Genomic DNA, 23,473 nt, shown 5'->3' with positions numbered 1-23,473 from the left:
CAGTACTCTGTAGACCTATGTTTTAGTCAGCCTTGGATACTCATTGTAGGAATTGGGAATTTGGATATTGTGCTGAACATGTGAAGATTTTGCATTGCTAACATGCCCACTGACCTGTATTTCCCTCATTGCACCCCTGTGCCCCATGAACCAATGAAGGGGTAATCATACACTGCACGACTTAAATCGATAGATGGATGGATAGATGAACAAATTAACAACCTAACAGACAATGAAAATCATAAATAACAAAAATTATCTATGTCTGAGCTTTTGTGCCGAAAATACTGTCTGGCACACCAACAGAATGAATACACAAACAACCGAATACACAGAAAAATAAGCAAATATAACACATTTGATAATTGAGCAAAAACAACCATGGAGCCAAAAAGACAACATGCCCAATTCCACTGACTCGGGGACTTTAATGCCTCTGATCATGGAAACAATGGGCTAACTCTTTGAACCAACAAATGGGAATATTTACATCCCATCTGATATAAAAAAAAAAAAAAAAAACAAAAAACAAAAAGAGAACACTCATTTCTTTCCTTCCATGCTTCATGTGGTTTTAACTGCATTTCATAACTTAAGGTGAAAATGTTTATTGCATGACAGACAGCTCAGGACCAGTAGCTCTTTCTGAGTCACACTGAATCAAGGAAGAAGGACAAGGGTGAAGAATGGAAGAGTCTAATCCATCTTTATCTGAAGGGGTGGGGTTCCCATACACTGGTGAATGCACAACTGGCAATGTTCTCTTGTGAATTCTGCTGCCTAACAAGTGCCAGAAAAATAATCCTCATCTTCATATACAGGAATAAAAGGTCGCTCTTCATATGAAGTAGGCAATATGCATTTATTTGCATAATTCTACTGCATTTAATTCTGGATGTGCATGTTTCTTTCTCTCTTGAACAATACATACGAGTCAGTTTTTCTCTCCTATATTTTAATGTACTGAATGAAAAAAAAAATGATTTGCGTGCCAAAATGTACTCTACTTTACTTGCAAATACATTATAAACAACAATATGAATATGAACAACCATTTATGCATTGCATGTTATGCATTTTGGTGAATTTTTCAGTACAGCTGTCTTAAGATAATGTATTGGGTTGAATTAATGTATTAAAGTATTTACAAAGGCATAAAACTATCAAAGACTAATTATAAATACAAAGGTATTCACCTTGGTAGGCAGCTTTATAGCAGCTGGGGCAGTTATATATATATTATTGTCATTTAGCAGACACTCTTATCCAGAGCAACATAGATTATCATTTTTATATGTACCCATTTATATAACTGGAGATTTACTAAGGCAATTCTGGGTTAAGTACCTTGCCCAAGGGTACAAGAGCAGTGGCCCAGCAGGGAACTGAATCAGGAACCTTTTGGTCACGAGTCCTGCTCTGTACCACTATGCCACACTGCTGAGTTTTCGGGAGACATTATGTATGAGTCCTAAGAGAAAGTGACTTTTTCCTACCAAATCCAAACCCTTAAAGGATATGATGCCCAGTGTCCAAAAATCATTTCCAGAGGTATCCCAAGGCAATTGTAGCAGATAATTGCATCAATCAGAGTGAAGCCTTTGAGTGCCCATTGGCCAGAGATTTACCTTTATAGTTGATCTTGAATCCAATGGATCCCACGCTCTCGTCAGACTGCAGGTGGAGCCACATCTGATGAGTCATGCTGACAATCAGGTCAGGAACAAAACTGCCTGTCAGACTGCATGTACAAAGAGGAGTTTTACTGGGAAACCAAAGACCTGTCAAACACCACATATAGCAGAAGCCAGAAGCACTGGCATATACAGTACATGACCAACATCATTGTGCAAGGATTTTGCATGGAGCCCAACTAGTACAGTGAGAGATTTTACAGTTTATACTACACACATATAGACAGACAGACAGGTTGGGCATGCTGACGATACATGCCCACTAACAATGCTCAGCCAGTGAAAGACAGCTTTCACAGCAAAGCAAAATAGAGTTGTTAAAATGATAAAAAATAAGTCCACATGTGGCAACATACTTACACCTGCAGTATTGCTCTGGGGTCTCCCACCTCTCCTCCGTCTCCAATAGTTAACGTGTCATATCCAATCTCCAGGTCAAACTCTTCAAAGTTAATCTGAATTACCTGTTGCCGGAAAACATTGGCAGGAACTGTTTAACGATCTGTTAAATGACCTGAATTAGCATTTATAGTTTATGCATAATCGAACACTTCCTGCTTAAACTCAAAAATTAATGCAGCCTGCCTTATTTTTGCGAATAAAATAAATCCTGTATTTCACATGCAGCATATTGCATGCGATTTCCCAACCCTTATTAAACAATTCCTTATGATATCAAAAGAAGGGATCCTAGTCCATTTGATGTGACCACTATTCCAGTCCTTATGTGGTACTACCAGTTAATTACATGTCTGCTTATCCGTCTGTAGGAACGTCCTTGTATTACAAAGCATAATTTCCATAAATACAATAAAAAACGACATTGATGAGGAGGATTTACCAAAAAGCAAAGTGCAATAATTCCTAAAGATTGCTCAGAATCAAAAGATCAAAGCCAAGGACCGTATTAAATTACACTTTTTACATACCCTCTAATCACAAATGATAAAACATAGCTGAGAGCAGCAATTAACAGGGGCCTAGAGGGCACGCACAGTCCACAGCAGGAATGAAATCTAATTATACAATGCAGCAGACTGAAGACTAAAGAAACATTGGGGAAAATCTGTACAAATACAGGAGCTGTAATTGGACTGACCATGGGGGCAATGTTCTTTTGTTAACTCCTCTTCCACACTGTTCATAGCGACTGTGGCACAATCTGTGTCCGACCAAATTCCATGGCATTAAGAGAAAAGCTAATTTGGTTATTATTGTTTATTTGTTTAGCAAATGTGCTTGTCCAGCACAACTTGTAAAGCATACATAGTATCCATTTGAGCAGCAGGATATTGATTGAGGCAAACTTCAGCAAAATTCAGTGCCCTGCTCAAGTAAAATCCCACCATGTGTTTAAATCTTCAACCTGGATCTAAAACGTGATCCCCAATTACTATTCTACACTGACAACCATGTCATATGAAGATTCCCACAAATTTCATGCTACTGTCAATCTGCAAAACCAATGACAGTTTACAGCATGGTCCATGTTATTATATATCACACCTGAAATCAGTTTTTGATTAGGTTTACTTTTTTATTAACACTGCTCTTTAAAGCTCACATACTGAACAACGAACATTTAAAAACATTGAACTTTTTGAAAAAATGACACTTGATTTAGCTCATGCAAACCATACAACAATATTAACCTCATATTATTCAAATTTTCCAACAATTTCATTCAATGATTCCTGAGGATTTGAAGTCGAAGTGTCATACACAAAAATCAACATGGCCCCCACAGGGTAACAAACAATTTTTTTTTTTATTATTTCTGTATTGAACAAGAGCTAGCTGTGGGAAGTACACTGCTGTCAACAGATTGAGTGAGTCCACTTTATTCCCTGTCTTGTTGGTCTGTGGAATTGCCTTGTCTGAAGTGTCATTTCTTTTGTTTTGTTTATTTCCGCCCACACGCACACGTACCTGTAGGTGAGGCTTTACTCGCGTTCGATCTTGGATTGTGTTTGCAGCCACCACTTTTCAGGTTTAGAGGCTTGGTGGCAACACAGTCAAAAACCAATTCACACCCTAGTCACAAGCCTTCCACGTAAACAGGTAATGTTTTCTGTTTAAAAGAATTTTTTAATTATATTTGACAATAGTCAAAGCTGGCTATGTGATTTTTTTCCTGCTATGTGACAGCCCAGTTTAATTCCATTTCTGTCAAGTCCCTTGATGATTTGTATTCTTCTGGGCGAGAAATCCATTCAGCACTCATGAACCTGCCCAGGACTGCTTGCATAATGTGATTCTAGTATGCGGACACAATGCACCAATCAGTGCTATCATAACACATTTCCTCAGGTGAACTTTGGTTTAGGAACCATGGAAGGCATGCAATGAAAAGTGCAGACTGGGGCATGAATGGTCTGATTTTGGCTCCTTTTCACGCTGCTCCAGGGAACTTAATCATTTAAAAAGATAAGAGATTACAGTGAGAACAAGGGGCCATTCAATCACACCTTAGCTTCTCATTTGCCTAAAATGCAGAGTGAAGCTGTCATTTTGCCTGACCTCAATGACTCCAGCCTCAGTACAAAAGCGAGAAAGCTATTCCACGCATAGATAACTATCTATGTGAAGAAATTCCAATGTTTGGTGTAAAATATTCTTTGAAATGATTACCAACTGTGCCCTCAGGTTCTCAAAGAATTTAGCTGGATGAAACCTCGGTAGTTCTGCTTTGATCTGATTCTTCTGTGGCACAAATCTGTGGGGCCATTAGTCAGCATTTAGATATCTGCCACACCTAGCTGAAGAACTATCCTGATCGTCCCATGGCCACCACACTTTGACGAGGCCTTCTTTTCAGCCTGCAGTGTTTCGGCTCACGGCCCCATATGGGCATATTCACACAGATTGAGTCTAAAAGAACCAGCACGCAGAAACACTGATAAAACAAGTCAGCGAAGCTCTGCACTGAAATGTCACTTTTTCTATCAGATCGTCCCTGGTGCACCAGACTTAATGTGGGCGTTTATATCCTGTGTCACATTTCCAAGTCAGAAACGACTTAAACTGAACATAAACATGCTGGACAAAAAAGTGTACTTAGAAAATGTTTTTCTTTACCATGCATGCCATTTTATAATTCAGGACTGAATAATAAGGCCGTCTTCGTGAGGATTTTCATTGGTTTTAGATGGATACAACTGATAAGTGACTCCATTCGTCAAAAGACTGGATAATGAGAACTCACTGATAGGTTTCTCTCACTGCATGTGACAAATTACGGCAAGATAAATGTCGCTTTTGTTAAAGACACATCAAACATATAATTTAGGTATAGTAAATGAAATTTCAATGTAGTTTCATGTAATAATCACAGGGAAGCATTAACTTTCACCCTGGTACAATGGATGAACTTTGATAAATCTGAGTCTTTAAAAATTGAAAGCGAGCTACATAAAGGGGAGTGTGAGGCAATCTTGTACATGAGAAGGAGGAAATTTTTTAAGCTTAATAAACCACAGCCCAGCTCTGCAAATCCAGATTTTTGTTATCCCTCTGATGACTGGGAGAACTATAAAATCCTGGCACACAGTAAAACAAACTGATGAGAATCACTGGGAATAGATGAAGCGGTAAATAGAGTTTACATTGTGATTAACCAATTAAGAAACACACACAGGAATCTGTTGCTATGGAGACAGGCTTGAAGGAGAATCTGAATCTAGCTGTGTCTTAGGCAGCTATCAAAGCTTATGACAGCTGGTACTTAAAGTATGACATAATATACAGACATAAATGTTATAAACATCCACACATGACTTTCTGCCTGTGAGTGTGTGTGTGTGTGTGTGTGTGTCTGTATGTTTGTCTGTCTGTCTATCTGTCTGTCAGCATCAAAGGGGTGCAATAATATGTGTCAGGTTAAGGCTGGGCCAAGCTGTATATTCTCACTGCAGCTGATTGTAAGTTCAAAGTACTTTCAATGAGATATAAGCATACTTAACCATTCACAAAACTGACGAGTCAAAATGTCCAAGTGAAGTTCTTGAAATCACGGCAGTTATGACATCGGAAATTTGTACGTTCTAACCCCAGGTAAAGCACTGCTGTTGTACCTCTGAGCAAGGTACTTGCTTTCCTTCAATATGTCCAGCTGTATAAATAGATAATGCTTGATATAAGTTGTATGAGTCATTTTTATTAACGGTGTTTCCATGTCAAGAGAAAAAAGTCAGCTGTTTTGACCATTTCATTGTAAGATATGTACTTCAGCTTTGTGCATTCAATTTTGTGTCATATCCATTTCACTGTATGTCAAATTATATATCTAGCTATTAAAACTAAAATGTTGTGTCCATTTTAGGGTGACATTTTCATTTCATGATGTCATATCAATTTCATTTCTTGTCACACTCGCATCACATTATATCTGATATCCATTTCATTACATGTCATATCCACAAAGATGTAATTTTGACCTGATAAGCCTCCTACAGAAAAACACAGCAGAAAACTGTGGTTCACAATGCAGCAACATTAGCTTGACAGAGTATAGCAACCACTCCTATCAAGTAGGACACAAAACTGAGGTATGGCAAAGAAAAATAACGTGTGTGTAGTCTGAGTGCTCAAGAAACACAAAGAGCCAATTTAAAGAAACTCCTGGCAGCTTAACCAAACATAACAATCTGGCATGTAAATATCACAGAATAGCCCACAATAACACAATACTAGAAATGATTTATACTGCTAATGTGAAGTGTTGCGCATAAGCTAACCCTCCCGACTCTTGTATTACATAACATTTTTTAGACCATGTTATTCTCTGTCATGCATGTTGCCTTGGAATTTCAGCAGAACTGAATTTAGAATGAAAGGGGTTTATTGTTTTTGTTTTATTCCCCTGTGATTATTCTGATTCCCTTTCAATTATTTCTACAACTTCACTTTCATTCATTCAATTGTCATAGCATTCATGCACAGAAAAAGACTTGAGAGAGAAGATGAGAAAAAGACTTTTTCACAGATGAATAACTATTTCCAGGAAAACAGTCTCCATATTGTGAGTTGCTCATTTAGTGTTAAACATTTTGAAGAAAATGAAATATATTGTCTTTATATATATATTGACTTTGTATTTGATCTTACACTTGTCTTGGGTGCTTACTGAACCCTTGGGCTAAATTATTTGTCATAAGTTAGTTTAGTGTAGCCTGTAAGTTTGTAGCTTGCGTCTTCTGCCAATTACACCTGTAGCCCAGCAACAGCAGGTACGCTGGTTGACCCCCATTGACTACAGTGGAAAATTAATCAGAAATGACTCTGTGTTACAGGTGTTTGTAATTACACCGGACCATTCCAATCTGCATCTTCATTACTGAAATCACACAGCAGACGTAGGATCAGCTCTGTATGTTTATATTTCCTAAACAGAAAATATAAGCCATGATATTCACTGAAGCACTTTATGTGAAGACACCTTACTCAGGGGAACAACAGCAGTGCCAAGCATGGAACTTACATGTTCACTCCTATAATGCCTCCACAACATTGTTCCAAATTTTCACCCAACATTTTCTCATGTCTAATTATGACACGGAATTTGACTCCTTCATAGTAAGTTTATCGCTCTTTGAAAAATGCTTTCAGACAATTCGACTTTGATTTTTTTTTTTTGACATCTCAACACAAAGTTGTAACCACAAATGGAGCAAGTGGGAAATCAGCACTCTCGCAATTGGACCCTGGGGCACTTAAAATCAATTAGAGCAAGCTGCACTGTTGCATTAATGTCTCCAAATTAAATTAAGTCTGACAGACTCCATTTTCCTTCACCAAGGTAAATAAATTCTACACAGTAAAAACAGAAGCTCACAAATTTCATCGGCTATGAGATAAATGAAGCAATAACGTGCAACACTCCGAGTGTCCATTTCACACTCCTCTCACCTCTAGCAAGACCCAGAATTAGCTGCATTTGGAGACACTCTTCATTTAAAAGCACACATGGAATGGTGTGACAAAGCTCAGATCTGTTTTAATTAGATATTAAAAAGCAACGCACTGCCGCAGAGTTCCAGTGGAAAAAAGTCCTGTAAATGCATTAAACCTCTTTATAACTGTTGATTGGTCCTTGTTACAGTTATGCATTACCTGTCCTCTCAAGCTTATCCCACGCTTACCAGCAAACAGAAAGAGGAAAAAGACTAAGCCCAATGTTGACATGTAGAAGTCAGAGTATATATTATTGTTTTATTTGTTTATTAAATGTTAGTTAAAGTCAAACTGATTTTAATACTGTTGGTAAGGTTATAATATCGGTTAATCTTTCAATATTGTGTATGATATTGTCTCTTCATATCATTCTCAGTGAGAAACATTGATTTGAAGCATACTGTCAAGAGGACCAAAGCAACATTGAGTCTCTTCATTAGAGAGAATTAATGGTGCTGGTAGTGCCAGTTAAATGACTTTAAATGTTCTTTATAAACCTCTTATATGACTACAATTAAAATGTTACAACTGCTGCAACAAAATGACTAACAATGATGAAAATCATCTTCCTATTGTTGTTATTATGGGGCTATGATCTGAAGGCTCAAAAATACTCCTTTGCAGATTTTAAGAGGCCAAGCACCTGTGCTGTTAGGCACCCTGTTGCTTTAGTTCTGAATTTTAGGAGACAAGCACTCAAGACGCCGGAAGTCTATTGCTTATTTATAATTTATATTTATTTATTCATTACAATGCAAATTTCATTTATTATATTAATTAACTTTGGAAAATGGCTCTAAAATGCAGATGGTTCACCAAAAACTGAACACACAAAACCCTGCCATGTTTTGTGATCACACACTGATCACAAAACATGGCAGGGTTGTAGGGGCCTATGGAAATTACACTCACAGCATACCACCTATAGGTCACATGGAATGGCCACTAGATTGGACTTTGAAATATACACCAATATAAAACAGTCATGGAACTTGTGACATATTGGAATAAAAATTGTGCATTTGTTTGTCAATAAATGAAACTCTCATACTACAAATAATGCAATTTTTTGTCATACCAGTTCTCCCAGTGCATGTTACAGCTAAGGAGCAGGCCGTGCACCCCAATGATTTTTGGTTCATCACCCTGGTGGGACGCTGATTTTGGATCCTTTGAGCAAAGTATGCAACCCAAAATTACTTCCACTAAAAATACGGACAATGAGTTAAATTGTAAGCCATCTGAGTAACTCTAGTCCAGGACATCTGCTAGAAAAATCAATGTAGTGCACTTCAATTTACCAACAAAGTACGGTGATCTTAACTTGTGATACACTTAAGCAACTGTTTTTTTTTCTTTTTTCCTTTGTATTACACCTTTGGTGGTCACTTCAATTAACCAAATCCATCATATAAGAACCAACGAAATATAAAGAAATATAACAATAGCTTTCATGAATTTCTTAAAGTGTAAAGGACGTATGATTTAGACTAAATGGCCCCTCAGTCAGAGCCGCTCCTGCTCGAATGCTCCTTGAAGCAGCTGCATTGTTACGACAGGCATAAAGCTTTCATGTAGACATCTGAACAACGGGACCAGAAAAGGTCAAGGGAAAAACATTGTCTGAATGTAGAAATTTGTCGGCTTCTCTAATTGATGGCCACAATCTGTCATTTTCTTTGCACAAAGCTTGCTTGCCGAATGAGGCCTCGCTTTGTTAGTGCCCGGGCTCTGTCGTTCAGGGCGCGCTTGTTCTGATTCATTTCGTCCACTGTGCCAGGCGTGCTTGGGATACTGGCAGGGGACCTTGCTTTTTATGAGTCATTACACAGTGGCCGTAATCAGGTTGGATTTATACGTACAGACCGTCAATAACACTAATATTGGAAATGCAGTGTGGTTCAGGGACTGTTCTTGTTACCAGAAGGTCACACACTTAGCGCAATAGTGGGGCATCACTGCTTTACTCTTGACTAGGTACCCGAGCTGCTTCAGCACAGCAGGGTAGCTTCAGCGTACTACTCTTTAAAAGAGCACATGGTCTGTTGCGAAAGCACAGACCATCATCTCACTGCATCTCACGTCAACACATCTCATTTCACCATGTCTATTTCTATGTATCTTTTTTCACTGCATCTCATCTCCCTGCATCTCGGACTGTGTATTGTCTCACTGTGCCTCTTTTCTTCCATCTCAGTTTGTTTCATTGCAGTTTGTTATTCCCAAAATTAAAGTTCATGAAGACACCATATGACGTCTGCTAGAAATGTCTGGACTTTTCTTCCCAAACACACAGTCATGTGGAGTAATTGTGTCATGTCCATACACTGCTGTGCTTTATTGTGTTTCTATTTCTGTTTCTGTACCCATACTTCCTCTGGAGGTAACTCTTACTGGGCTGCAATGTAATGATAGCTCATGATTCCATGTTGGCTGCTGTTGGCTTTCCACAGAATATTCTGTCCTGCAGGAATAGGAATCCATTACGTCTGCAACATCAGCTGAATGACTTGGTTTGTTGAACAAACTTTTGTGTAATTTGTTTAATTTGAATGTTTAAAGTCTTCGCCTCGGGACACACGAACAGCAAGCCCGGTATCAATTATCTGCTTGGCTGCAAATGAGTGATATTCCTGGCTGGCAGTGACTTAGAGAGCTATTCCCTTCTCCCCCTTAATAAAATTAAAGGCAGGGGCAAAATAAGGAAAAAAAGTGCAGGGATGAGCACAATCCGCCTCGGCTCTCTGCTGGCAGTCCCTATTTTCCTCAGAGGACACAAACAGAGTGACAATGCTGTCACGGTGGTGTGGCATGTGGTCTCCTAACCGTGCAGGATCTGTATGTCATGCCACTTCCCCTCATGAGGAAGTTTAATCGCAACAGAGGAAGACATCCCACTCACACTGACGAGTCTCAAAAAGAAAGCACAGCAAGCACAGAAACCCAAAACGCTACCTGAAACCAAGATGTAGGAACTATCTTCACCTGAAATTGGAAGCTCACTCCCTGTAATTGTCAAACTAAATCTCCCAGCACTGACAATCCTGAATTTCATCCCTTTTAAAGGCACCTCAGGCCATTATCTGAAAAAATCATCTGTAGCCTAGAATATGTACATATTGGTAATCTGTGTCAAACTAGAGTTTGAAATTGATTCAAAATCTGAGAATGAGCGCCAGTGGAAATGTCTGGTTGCATTCACCAAGCACAGACCAGGTCAATGACCCTTACAGTGCTTGGTACATCCTACTAAACACCTTCCCAAGGTTTCAATTTTTCATGAGGGCATTCTAGGTATCTGTCAAAGGAAACCACATCTCCTTAGGTAGCTAGAAGGAGCACAGAGTGGGTCTTCCTTGTGAAAAACAATCTCTTCCCCCCTTCTCCCTCATATAAATACACAGGGTTTCTCAGTAACACACAAATAAATAGCATTTTTAAAAAGGCCCATGGCAAGCCGAACAACTTCAGGTTGACGATAATGATGCTAAAGGACATTTCAAAGCTACTTTAGGATGTGCGCCAAAGGCACAGGGAGGTGTGGGGGGGTTTAGAGAGGTGGTGTAAAAAGCAGACGCATGCGGCACTGCCTCGGCGACAGGCCCTGGAGAGAAACAAACACAGGATGTCGGCGGAATGCTAATGAGCGTCCGCTCCCAGTGTGACACGCCAAGGCTGGTGGAGAGGAACTGGCCTTCCGTGACCGCTGAGACGACAGGTTAAAGAGCTGAACCCCCGTCATCTCCCAGGAGCCCCACCTGCGCTGAATAGCTAAACCTCAGCAGCTAATGGATGATCAGAGAGGTCACACCGTGTCATCCCTTCATAACCTGAGAAATCCCTGCTATTCACACAATGTCAAAAATTGAAAACAAAACTTAAAAAAATAATCCAGGCTATAGATCAACTAAATAAAAGAGAGTTGATTAACGCTATCAAGGGGAGGATGAGGAAATCGCAGAGGGCTGAATTTGGGCCAAGTGAGGCAAACACTATCAGCACATCTAAGAAAAGGAAACATGAAAGAGAAGGAATACAGCATGGTTTCTGTGGGTGAGGAAGAGATGTCAGCTCTATATTATGTAAGAATCTGTTTATGCATACTGTAAAATAAATAAATTAAATGAGAAGACATGGCGTTGCATCATAAGACAGGCAAGCAGTGAGACATCATCCCAGTCTCATGGGTTCAGTTTTGCTGTGTGGTAGATTAATAGTTGTTCCACAGGGGATGAATCTGATCCAAATGCCTTTAACTACATTAACAATGAGCAATGTGTTGAAGGCTTAATGTATGTATAATTAGCCCTGCTTACCAGCTATGTGTCAGGCCTGCCTTGCTCAACCAGCATTGCATACCTGGTGAAACAAGTGAAACAAGTGTGCATGCACTGGCCCTAATTACGAGGAGGAGCATTGCTTGTTTTCCTCTAGGCCATTATGTAAGAAGAGATGCCCACTCCAACGAATGGGAGGTTGAATCATCCACTACTTTGGATTTCTCTGCCTTTGTACATTCATTATCTCAATTTAAAGGAAGGTTATCACCAGACTCACTACAATGCCTGATGCATGGCAGGAAATTCAGAATAATATGTACTGGGTATCAGGTCAGCTATTGACGTCATGGAGAAAGAAAGAACAGCTGTAGAGATGGAGCAGGGAAGCTTCACATTGTACTGACTGACTGATCTGAACCAATCATCATGCTTTACTATAGAGAGCTCTTCATTGGCTGAGACAAATCAGTGAATGACAGCATATGATAACTCCACCCACAATTATGAACTCATGAAACCTCACACTCCCATCGCTAACATGGCAGTTCTGTCGGTGTAGGAGATGAGGGGGATGACCCACCTTATTGGGGTTGCTGGCAGTAATTATCCACACGCACTGGGAGTTGCTCTCATACTGAATGGGGAAATTGGGGGAGGTGAAAGTACCAGAGGGTCCTTGAAGGTTAGATCCACATGTTTTTGCTGAAAGAAGCAATACAAGAGAAAATATGGTATCTGTTCCGAGGCTGACATTCATCTAAATGGCAGAATTTTGCTGGTGGCAACCGACTGTCAATACAAACCAGTTTTTTTTTTTAAATAAATGTAATTCATACAATGCATGAGGATGGCTAGAACTGCCTGTATTACTCTGTGAGCATGTGATGACCAGGTAAATATAATTTTTTTGTCATGCACAACTATTTTAACGTATAAATCTGTATGTTAGCACTTCTGATCTCCACATATTTAATTGCACACACAATTAAATTATAATGCATTAATTGAAATGTACCTGTTATATAAGAGAGGCATCCACTGTAAGCACAGTAATTGTGCATATTCTTAAGTAAAGGTTAATTGATGAAAATTGCTGCAGATTGTTTTTATATTGTTTTATATTCAGTTAGCTTAAAACTTGTTAATTCACCACAGAAACAGATTTATTTAGAATGACAATCAAAGAGAGCTAAATTAACAGGGAGCATATCAGAGTTGAAAGTTGCTTTCTAGTCTCTGCACATAAGATACAATAAATATGCCCCAAAAACCTCCACTTCATGTTGTTCGCTAATTACACACAAGTAAACCAATTCCATTGTTTGCTAAATCCAAGTATGTCAGGAATGAAACAATCTGGCCAGCTACAGTTAAACAAAAAAAAAGAAGCTTTCATCAGTTTCCCACAGCCTCCATATGGAATTAGAGGTTAAGACCTTTGGGCCGTTGCATATCTCACATAAATGAATGTAAGATAGGTAACACCAGTCATACACCTGATCCACAGAAACACATCCTGTTGTTGCCATGGTGACTCGGATTTTCCAAGTAGAGGCATCTAAAATTTAGCCCCCTCCCTTTGATGTAAGACACACCAGTGCTCAGGTGATTGATGCTTGTGTCATGCAAAATAAGTTTGGCAGCTAAATAAGCTCTCTTAAGTTCTAACTGTGTCTGTGCATTTTCTGTGGTAGGAAATTGTGCCCAACCAGAAAAAAAAATAAACTGCAACTGGCATCTCATCATTTTTGTCACAATTAAAATGGATTGTTCCTCTGATTACCCTTATCCATACAGATAAAGGTACTGTGTGAGATATGACCTGTGAATTTGTGCCGTTCACCTGATTTCAACAGCCTGTGTTGCTTACATGCTTTTTGCAATATGCCATTGCAGAGCCCTGCTCACACCACAATGATGATGTGGCGAGATGGACTGGCAAATGAGTTAAGGTTATGTATTAATGTAATGCTACATCACCAAGCAATATAATGTATGCATCATGATGGACATTTAACAACAAATCAGTATGCCTCTGGTGAGTTTTGTCCCTTGTCAGCCTTCAGGGGCAATGTAAGGCGAAACGATCACCTTTGCAGGCAGGCCGGTGGTCGCTCCAAGCGGCAAAAACCTCGGCCACCCTCTGGCACGTGATGGTCTTGGAGCCCTGGAGAACGTGGTCCTCGTCGCAGGTGAACTGGGCCGTGGCGCCGATGCTATTCGTCACCAGGGAAAGGAAGCAAACCGAACACCTTGTGAGCTCAAACATCCACCAGCACTCTGAAGGAAGGCAATGCTGATCGCGTCATTCATCAAAGGCAGGGGACTCAAGAGTTTCCTGCAACATTTCTGCTTTACAATCATGAATGTAATTTATGAGCTCCGCTGTCACATTTTCTGCTCTCCCCTCAGGCATGTGGCATAGAACCCTTTCCCTCAGAGGGAAAACATTTATCTTATGAAAACTTATGAAAAGTTTATTATCATCCTGGCATCACATAAGCCTTGAAGCACAGAAAAAGTAAAACAAAAAAAGAAAAACTTGATTGTGATTGTACAGTAGGTTTTATTATTTCCTTGTTTCCCTTGCAAGTATAATTTCCTTTGTAATTATATACTTATTAAATATTGATCAAATGCTAACTTTTGACAAACTAAATTCAGTAAATTATACATTGGACAAATTTCAACAACAGTGAACAAAACACAGTTGAAACCTGAATTTAAGCAGTATTTTTATTTCTTGAGATCTTGTGAATCAAATGCAGAGCTTAGGAGTTAGCCATATAATACCTCAATATTGGATATGGCAATGGGGGGTTTGAGGTCTGTGAACACCATTATGGTTTGAGTGATTAGGTGCTGTCAATCAACAACTTATACAAAGAAATCCACAGACTTTCCTTTATAGTAAAAGACTGCAATTAGTCACTGATAACACATGATAGCTCCATCTTGGTGTTCAGATATCCTCACCTTCTCATCAAAAACACCAAACCCCCTCGTATTGTTTACCTGAAGTTTGACCCAATCCGCTTGCCATTCTCTGGCTCCCCTGGGTCAGGACAGGAATTTGATGCTTGTTTTATACCTCCATCATTCACTGTAAAGGCAGAGGAGAGCATGCTGCAGTATATCATAGAGAAAAAGGTTCATTTCTATTTTTAATGTTGATGTTTAACATCCCAATATTTAAACTACTTTCATTGTTTCATGCTCAGTGCCTGCCATCATCCACATCTCTTAAGCGTGAAGAGGTTTGGACTGTTACAGCATGAAAATATATATTATCAATTTATCTTTTATCTTTTGTGTTGTCTAGTTATCATTTCTTCCATTATATTTTATTACTCTTATCATAATTTCTTATGCGCTCTCTGCTCTATGTCAATTTCATCGCGAAAAGAGTCATTGTGAGTAAAATTTGATGTGATTTGATAAAAATCACCGGCATATAAAATCATAAACTGCGATGACACAGAGATTAATCACTCTCTCACGCCGTCCATCTGAGGCAGAGGATGCCTTGTCAGATTTTATTTTCCTTCTGAATTAACCCATTTGAATTACACACATTAGCATTCCCTGCCACAGATTTAGTGGGAATGTGTTTAACGAAGCACTAATTAAACCACACAGCCTTGACGGAATCAGTGCATACATTCAGACTGGGAGGAAGCGTGAGATAAAATCACAAAAACAGTGAACATCTATTCAACTGGGACACACACACAAACACACACACACACGCACACACACACACACCAAGCAAGGAGAGAACACAAAGAACTCTCATACAAGCACTGTCACAGCGCACAAACACCAAGAACTGAAGTCCCCCTCTACTCCTCATACGTGTAACCCAGTGTGTTTCATACACAAGGAATTCTTCTTTCCTGTTTTTTTTTTACTTTGATTTGTTTGAAACTTTCTCATCAAACGGTAATAAGCAAAAGCAGATAACATATCGGCAAAATGGAGAAAGCAAATAAACAGCAGCCCTACAGCAGCAGCATCAAGCGCCACAACAGATCACACTGAGGAATTTGTTTTTCCAGGAATTCATGAATATTTTCATTCCAGCAGCTATTTCACAGATGGTGCCCATTACTTTTTAATGGATTGGGAAAGCACTATCACAATGTATGACAGACAGATACACACACACCCACACCCACACCCAGACACACACACGCACACACACGCACACACACACACACACACACACACACACAAAGTTCAGTGCATGCTGATAATTATTTTTGGCATTTTTCTGTTGCCACATCAGGGCACCAGGTCACAATGCGGCTTTCTGCATTATTCATGCTGCACGCTGGCTGATGCCATAAATCACCAGACAGTAAACTTTACACACTGCTATCATCATGTATTTAGGACACAACCTTAAAACAAGGAATAAAACTCTCTAACTCTAACCGTTTATCCTGTGGAGCTGCGACAGCTATGGAGTGCAGATTGAGCCGTCATGCTCTCACAACTCCACAGAGTGTGACAGCCACAAGTCAGTCTACTATATTGTTCTTTGTCTGTGTTTATGTGTAGTATAATGATGTATTATGAATTTGTGTTCTAGGGACTGTTGTATTGTAGTATACTTGGCTTTTGTCAGAGTACACAAGTTAACTTGAGGTAGGGCTTGAATAGTGTTATGCTCATGCTCACTGGTCTGGGAGTGTTATGAGCCTGGTCCGACACTACTTAAATTGAATAGATATACTTATGCTCTATTGTGCTGGAAGTCGCTCTGTATAAGAGCATCTTATAAATACATGTAATGTAATGTGATATAATGAGTTAATACACTAGTTTATTAAGCTGAGTAACTCTTGTCCAGCCTACAGATGGCGCAGTACTTGGTGCTGGTCCCATAACCTCCAATTCTGTCTTGATTGGCTTGGTTTGTTTACACATAATGGTCTGATCCAGACCACAATCTCTTATTTACTCCATACCCACCTCCCAACAACTGATCCAGGATCAGCTTCTCCACCCCTGATCCTTCATGTATAAAAAAACAGCTAAACTTATACTTATTCAAGGTCAATACTTGGAGCCAATACTATATATCAGAGGTGAATCGATCGACATGATAGAGTCAGGTTTTGAGGTAGAAAAGATTCAATATTGGGCTGCTGCATTCTACAACCACTAACCATCCAAAATCCTCAATCCCCAAGGTCAGAGACTTTGAAGGCATCCAAGTTCTCCCACAGTATAATATTTTGCTTCTTGGCAGATGCCCTCAGATAGCTTACATATTGTACATTTATACAGAAGGAGATTTTAATGAAGCAATTTGATTATGGTAATTACCCTTGGTAAAAGGATTTGAGCCTGAAACTTACAAATTCAGCCTTCCAACCATTACAATTAACATAACGATCACTATTGTTGCAGAAGGTAATTTCAGAAGGCATAGTCTAACTTTTAAGATGTATCATTACAGAGGAGTATGAGTGGTGGCAAACTATTCTGTTTGTATCTCATGTGAACTGCTTCTCTGCAGATGTGGTTAAGACCAGGGGAGGTGTTCACCTGTACCCCCTTTTCACTGTAGAGCTGTGCAGAAGCTGACACTAGTTGGGGGAAAAGATGGTAGATTCAGTAAAGTATGATAGTACTTCCTATAACATTAGATCAATTAATCTTAATTTCAAAACAGATATGCTGAGGAATATCCTTAACACTACCCTCTTCTCATCACACAAAACACACACAAGCACACACACGCACACACACACACACACACACACACACACACACACACACACACACACACACAAACACACACACACCTTCAAGGAAATATGTATTTCCTCTCAGATTCAAAGCAGATACTCACAAGAGATTTCAACTGAGAGCTCAGCTCGAACAGAATCTAGTATACATAGACTTGCTCCGGAAACTGTGTTTCTCAGCCCTAGTCCTGGGGGTACATAGCGTATGTCAGTTTTCATTCTAGCTGAGCTCTCAGTTCATTTGGTTTAATTGAGCTGTTAAGTGAATACTGATCTTTCTTTAACATCTGTAGATATACTCTATAAAAGCTATGTGTTCCAAAAATGTTCTGTCAGATGTGTGTTTGTCCTGCCATAAAGAAATTAAATTTAAAGACTCCTATGTGTAAATCTGTCTTGTGACCAGCATGAAGTGGTTTAGATTCAGCTTTATAGGTTGATGACTTGTTCCAGTCCAACAGAACAATGAATTACTTTTAGTGAAGCTAAATGCTTCACTGTACAACTACTTTCCTTATGGGTTGAAAATGAATAGTAAAAACAATAGCAAAAACATAAAATACCTTCATGGTTCAAGGCACACACTTACTGTTCCAGATATGCTGTGGCACTGCAAAGCCAGGTAAAACTATTTAAGGATCAAACCATCCAGAAAGGATTCTCAATTTAACATAAGCAGAAGTCAGGCTTTAATTCTCAGTTTCACTGAAGAGTAAAGAGGGGTTTTCTATTAATGATACAGACAGTAAAATGAGTGGTTTGGGAATCAATTGGAATTTATACATGAAAAGCATAATCTAAATGAAATGATGTATGTACAATACTGAAAAAGTAAACATTAAAAAGGCATGGAATAATACGCACACAAAATTTTGAAGGGTTGTGTTCCTTCAAACTTATCAGCAATAACATCACCATCCCAGAGCACACAGCTGCCACAGCCTTGGCTCCTCTTTTTAATCCCACATCGCCGATATCCCTCAGACTAAAACTCAATCAGAGTCTTATACTCTGGCCAAATTTAACTAAATCAAAGTCCAAAAAAATAAAAATAAATAAGTACAACAGACACCTGGGCACAACAGCCATGGCTTCTTTGCATAATTAATGTCCTTTTCTCAGTGCATTATGTTTTAGGGACACGCCGGAGCAAACTTGGAAAAAAATAATCATAAAAGTCAGAGTCGAAAATGAACTGTCACATCTGGCGAGTGTAATGTACAAGGATCTTTTCAATAACCACAAACCTTGTTTCTGCAAGCAGAAGCTGAATAATTATGAAGGTGTCAGGAGAGGGATTGTTGGAATTTCCTGAGAGCGATGCTCCACCTCTCAGATGAGCAAACAGCTTTTCCTTAGTCTCCAGGCCACCATCGTGCAACAGAAGCATGGCAACGAGGCATCTGTTCACTAAGATATGTTTTACACCCTTATTGCGGAACATATTGTGCACTTCTGTGGTTTGACATCCCTGAGTCCGTCATGAGGAGTATTACAGAAAAACTTCCATTGCGGCTAATATTCAGTTAATGAATAAAGAAGTTCTAGCTTGAAAGCCAAATGCAGCACAGGTTTATTTGTGGTTTGAACAATTCCATTTCTTAGCAGCAGCTTGCACATTAACACTAATACTGAAAAGCATGTGACACCGTTGTTGGAGGGCTTGCACAGCCAGTCTGGCCACAGTATGGCCAGATCGCCAACAAGCACCATTTTGGTTTGCTTGAACCACATTAATCTCTTAATGAAATAAACTCATAAAATATAATGAAAATGAATTTTCAAAAGCAAAAAAACTGGCTCTATATTGGTTGCCTTTTCTACTATAAGCCTGTCAGATGGCAAGTGACACCAGCTTGACTAAAACGTGCTCACTAAAACACTTGTTAAGCCATGATATTTTCCAGATGTTTATAACAAATTTCACCTGGCACCACAGCTGCAATTTTTTCTAATATATTTATATCACACAGAGTGATGTAAATTTGTATAGAAGGAATGCTATTCTAGCATTCTAGCTATATTCTAAGGTACGGATGCCACACATACTGACAAACAGTGAGAGGAAGAATGAGGTTGGGTCTCTAGTAATCTGCTGTTTCCTCTGCAGAGTTCAAACCATATAATGAAGAGATACTCTCCAATGTACAATAGGCAGCAACAGGTAAGATAAGAAATACTTTATTAAACCCGAGGGAAATCTGAGTGTCACAACAGCAACTTCCAGCACACATCAAACACAACTACAATAGAATAAAAGATGTGGTAAAGATGTGATTAATAAAAGCAGTAGTGGCAATCCATGGAATGTAGTAACCAGCTGTTAGTGTGGTGCCGTAATTCCTTCTGTGTACAGTTTAGTCAGAATGTAGGCCTATAATATGTCTGTTTTCATGTGAACATCTGTATTTATCCATTTATTTACTTTCTTTAAAAGGCTGCCTCAACACAGCTTCATTAATTACATGTATCTTGATACACTTGCTGACAGGTTTTCAGGGAGAATGTAACAAGAACTCCTTCAAATACTGGAAAAAGCTGTTCAGTGGCAATCAAACCTGACTTAAATGTCAGCAAAGAAAACAGGCAGGAAACGGACGCCCCGCTTAAGCCTCTGGGCGACTGATTTGTCTTGCCCTGAACTCTGAGATGTTTGCCATTCTGTCTGACAGCGGAAAAATGAGCTGACATAGTGCTGGAGCTGCAGGCCACAACACAGGAGAGACACGGAGCCCGAACCTCACTCGCAACTCCGACACAGGCTCAACGTGAGAACAAGAGCACACTGCCGTTTGTGCCGCCAACACATCATATGAGTCTTGACTGCTTAAGAAACAGGCTGTCGGTAAATGTGTCACTAGGACAAAGATTTCTCTGCCTCTCCCAGTTCAAACAGAACTTTGTTTTTATTGGCTGTTGGCAGCCCCACTTGCTAATACTGCTCTGCTTGGAAGTTTTCTGACCTTTTCAGCATTTCAGCAGGGCTGTATACAGCAGTACTGGTTTCTGGTGCTGGAAGCAAACTTTATTAGAATTCTACTTTAGATTCTGTCAGATTTAATCTGATTAATAGGAGATTTGATTGTTAGTTATTAATTACCAGAAATTGTCCATACATAGAAATAATAAAATAAGCAATATCCACAGGGAAACAAATAACCAATCTGGACATAATAGGAGAATTATAAATGATCACACATTAAATTGCACAGCTTTTCCATTAAAAAATAACATTAAAATGACAATATTAAAATTAATTTCCACAACCTTTCAAAAGCAGTTGCATGTATTTTAATGTGTATTACTGATAAATATAAATATTTACAAATAAATACATACATTAAATTCTGTTAAACCTTATAGTAGTAGTGTATTAAGTGTCTGCTTTGCAGAGGATGGTATACAAAGTGATGATTTTACAATGTAGCTAATCGTGTTTGCAAGTTCCACTGAGCCCTGCTGAGCCAGGACCACTTTTGTTTTATAGCTCATGATGGTTAAGGATTTGGACAGGGAAAGCTTGTCCTGGATCAGCATTCTCTTCAGAGAAACTGATATGCTCTCAATTTCACTGCAAAGCACATTTAGACATTAGAGACTCCAACACAGTGGCAATCGTTAACACCACTTACTGATTAGAGGTGTTCTCCTTGATGAAAATAAATCATATATAATCTGATCTGCCATGTGGGCAGGCCACTGGGCCAATTCAATGGAAGGTGGAAATCTGGTTGTAATCAATGCTGGTGCAAAAAGAGCAAAGACCTTAAGGGCCACCCTCCTCATCAGCACTCTTGATCAGCCTCTGAACACACATAGGCTGAAAGCAGCGCTCGTTTCAACTGTACATTTACATTTACATTTATTTATTTAGCAGACGCTTTTATCCAAAGCGACTTACAAAAGTGCATACAGCAAGTATAGCGACAGTACGGGGACAGGATGTGTACAGTTCCACAATGAGACAGTTCTCAGCTGAGAGCAGCGTCTGCTTGAGGACATAGTACTATTAGATTTGTACAATTACAGCCTATAGGGCAGCTAATACGATACACTTTCAAACCGCGGACTTCGACAACTTCAAACGGCGCAATGAGCGTCAGCAATTGTGTGCTGGGTCAGTCCCAAACAGTAACACCATGATGTAGGCATTAGAGTTACTTTACAATTTTGCAATTTTTACACGTTATTCTATTATACAGTGGAATATTTACAAAGGTAACCTAGGTTAACTAGCTTGCCCAAGAGTGTAACAGCAGTGCTCACCCTGGGAATCAAGCAAGCAAACTTTGGGTTATGAGCCTTGAACCTTATCCCTACATCACACTGCAGAGCCTAAAAGGCTGTCTGAAAAGCTAATCATCTGCATGCATATCACATGGAAGTTTGTATACTGTAGATCTGATGAGAACAGGCTTATTTAATCCTGAATCATTTCATATTCAGTTTCTGGTACATGGCTATAGTACAGTCATAGACGATCATATCCATAATAATCCATAATAAATTCCATAATAAAATCATGAATGTATATGCGTAAGAGAAATAGTGTCTTGCAGCACGAGTCATTTAAAAATATGGATTGAGTCTATTATTAATAAAAAGCCTTTTGGAATGTAATTTGGTTATTAAAGTCTTCTAAAAATACTAATAAAAATACAGAATATAGTTTTTTTCAGCAGCTTTGTGGTACTGAGCCATTTCACTGTTGGGTGTGCAGTGCTGGTGATTACTGAAATAGCAGAAGAGAACACTTGGTCAGCCAGTGCACAGACAATCAAGTCTGTTATTGTACATGGGTTTAACCTTGGAGTAAGTTTTAGCAACCGCCATACATGCCTCTCTCTCTCTCTAAACTATAGGTCAAATGGTGACTTGCTGCCATCTTCCTGACAGCAGCTCTCGCAGGAAAACTGAGTTATTATCAATTACTGATGTTAGGCAATATAGTGCACATACTACTGTTATGTAATGAATGAAAAATTGCTCAACAAAGCTGTATTATATATCTCTTCCTCAGTGATTCTATTCACAGTAAGACCAAGGTATTTTATGCATCATTTATCACTCAAGGGATAAACAATAACTACTCTGGCAGGTACATGCCACAGAGTTGTATGTATAACCCAGAAGTGTCTTTATTTGCCTGTATGCACATGGAGATATTAAGATGGTGACTATGTGGATCCAGACATGTATCAGTGATGCACATCCAGTAGGTTTTCCTTTGATTGATTGTTGATTGTGTGAATAACTTGGCTGACTTATCTGCAGGGAATTAGCAGCTTGCAATTCAATCTGCAAAAGATGTACTCCAGTTGTATCAGCTATAAACATGTACCCAAATGGAAATGATGTTACTGTCTAGAGAAAGCCTTCACATTTATATTCATATAGGCCCATCTGTTTATCCCAACTGTGTTAACAGGTGCAGAGAAGTTTTACTTGCATGTAGAAATAAGACCACTAATGTTGAAGGCAACCAAGCAGATAAGACAAACAACACACCAGATCACACATCTACCACAAAAACTAAAGGCACACTCACGTATAGGGAATTTGTTGCTGTTGTCTTTGCCTGGAAATAGCTTCACTCCTCTGGATTTAAAATCCACTGACCTTTTCACTGTTGGAGGAGACAAGAAACAAGCAATTAGGTGAACAAACTCCACAGTCAACAGATAGCAATACAGACACAATAAAAACTACAGTAACAACAAGAATCATCACTTTCACAGCTATCACGATCACAAGGATTAGCACAGTCATCATAATCATAACAATAATA

At 39.1% G+C, this 23,473-nt stretch overlaps 1 protein-coding gene across 1 annotated transcript in view; it reads right to left on the bottom strand.

Annotated features, from left to right (window-relative positions):
* LOC118785020 (CUB and sushi domain-containing protein 3-like) overlaps positions 1–23,473 on the bottom strand; it is a 241,715-nt gene that overhangs the window by 125,913 nt on the left and 92,329 nt on the right. The window contains exons 7-12 of the mRNA XM_036539546.1: positions 23,234–23,311; positions 14,942–15,029; positions 14,018–14,142; positions 12,507–12,628; positions 2,055–2,158; positions 1,629–1,741 (exon numbers count right to left, since the gene is read on the bottom strand). Coding sequence (XP_036395439.1) covers positions 1,629–1,741; positions 2,055–2,158; positions 12,507–12,628; positions 14,018–14,142; positions 14,942–15,029; positions 23,234–23,311 — 630 coding nt within the window. The remainder of the gene's footprint in view (positions 1–1,628; positions 1,742–2,054; positions 2,159–12,506; positions 12,629–14,017; positions 14,143–14,941; positions 15,030–23,233; positions 23,312–23,473) is intronic.

Source organism: Megalops cyprinoides, chromosome 10, assembly GCF_013368585.1.
Source record: "Megalops cyprinoides isolate fMegCyp1 chromosome 10, fMegCyp1.pri, whole genome shotgun sequence".
NCBI lineage: Eukaryota > Metazoa > Chordata > Actinopteri > Elopiformes > Megalopidae > Megalops > Megalops cyprinoides.
This window is presented reverse-complemented; position numbering and strand designations above follow the sequence as displayed.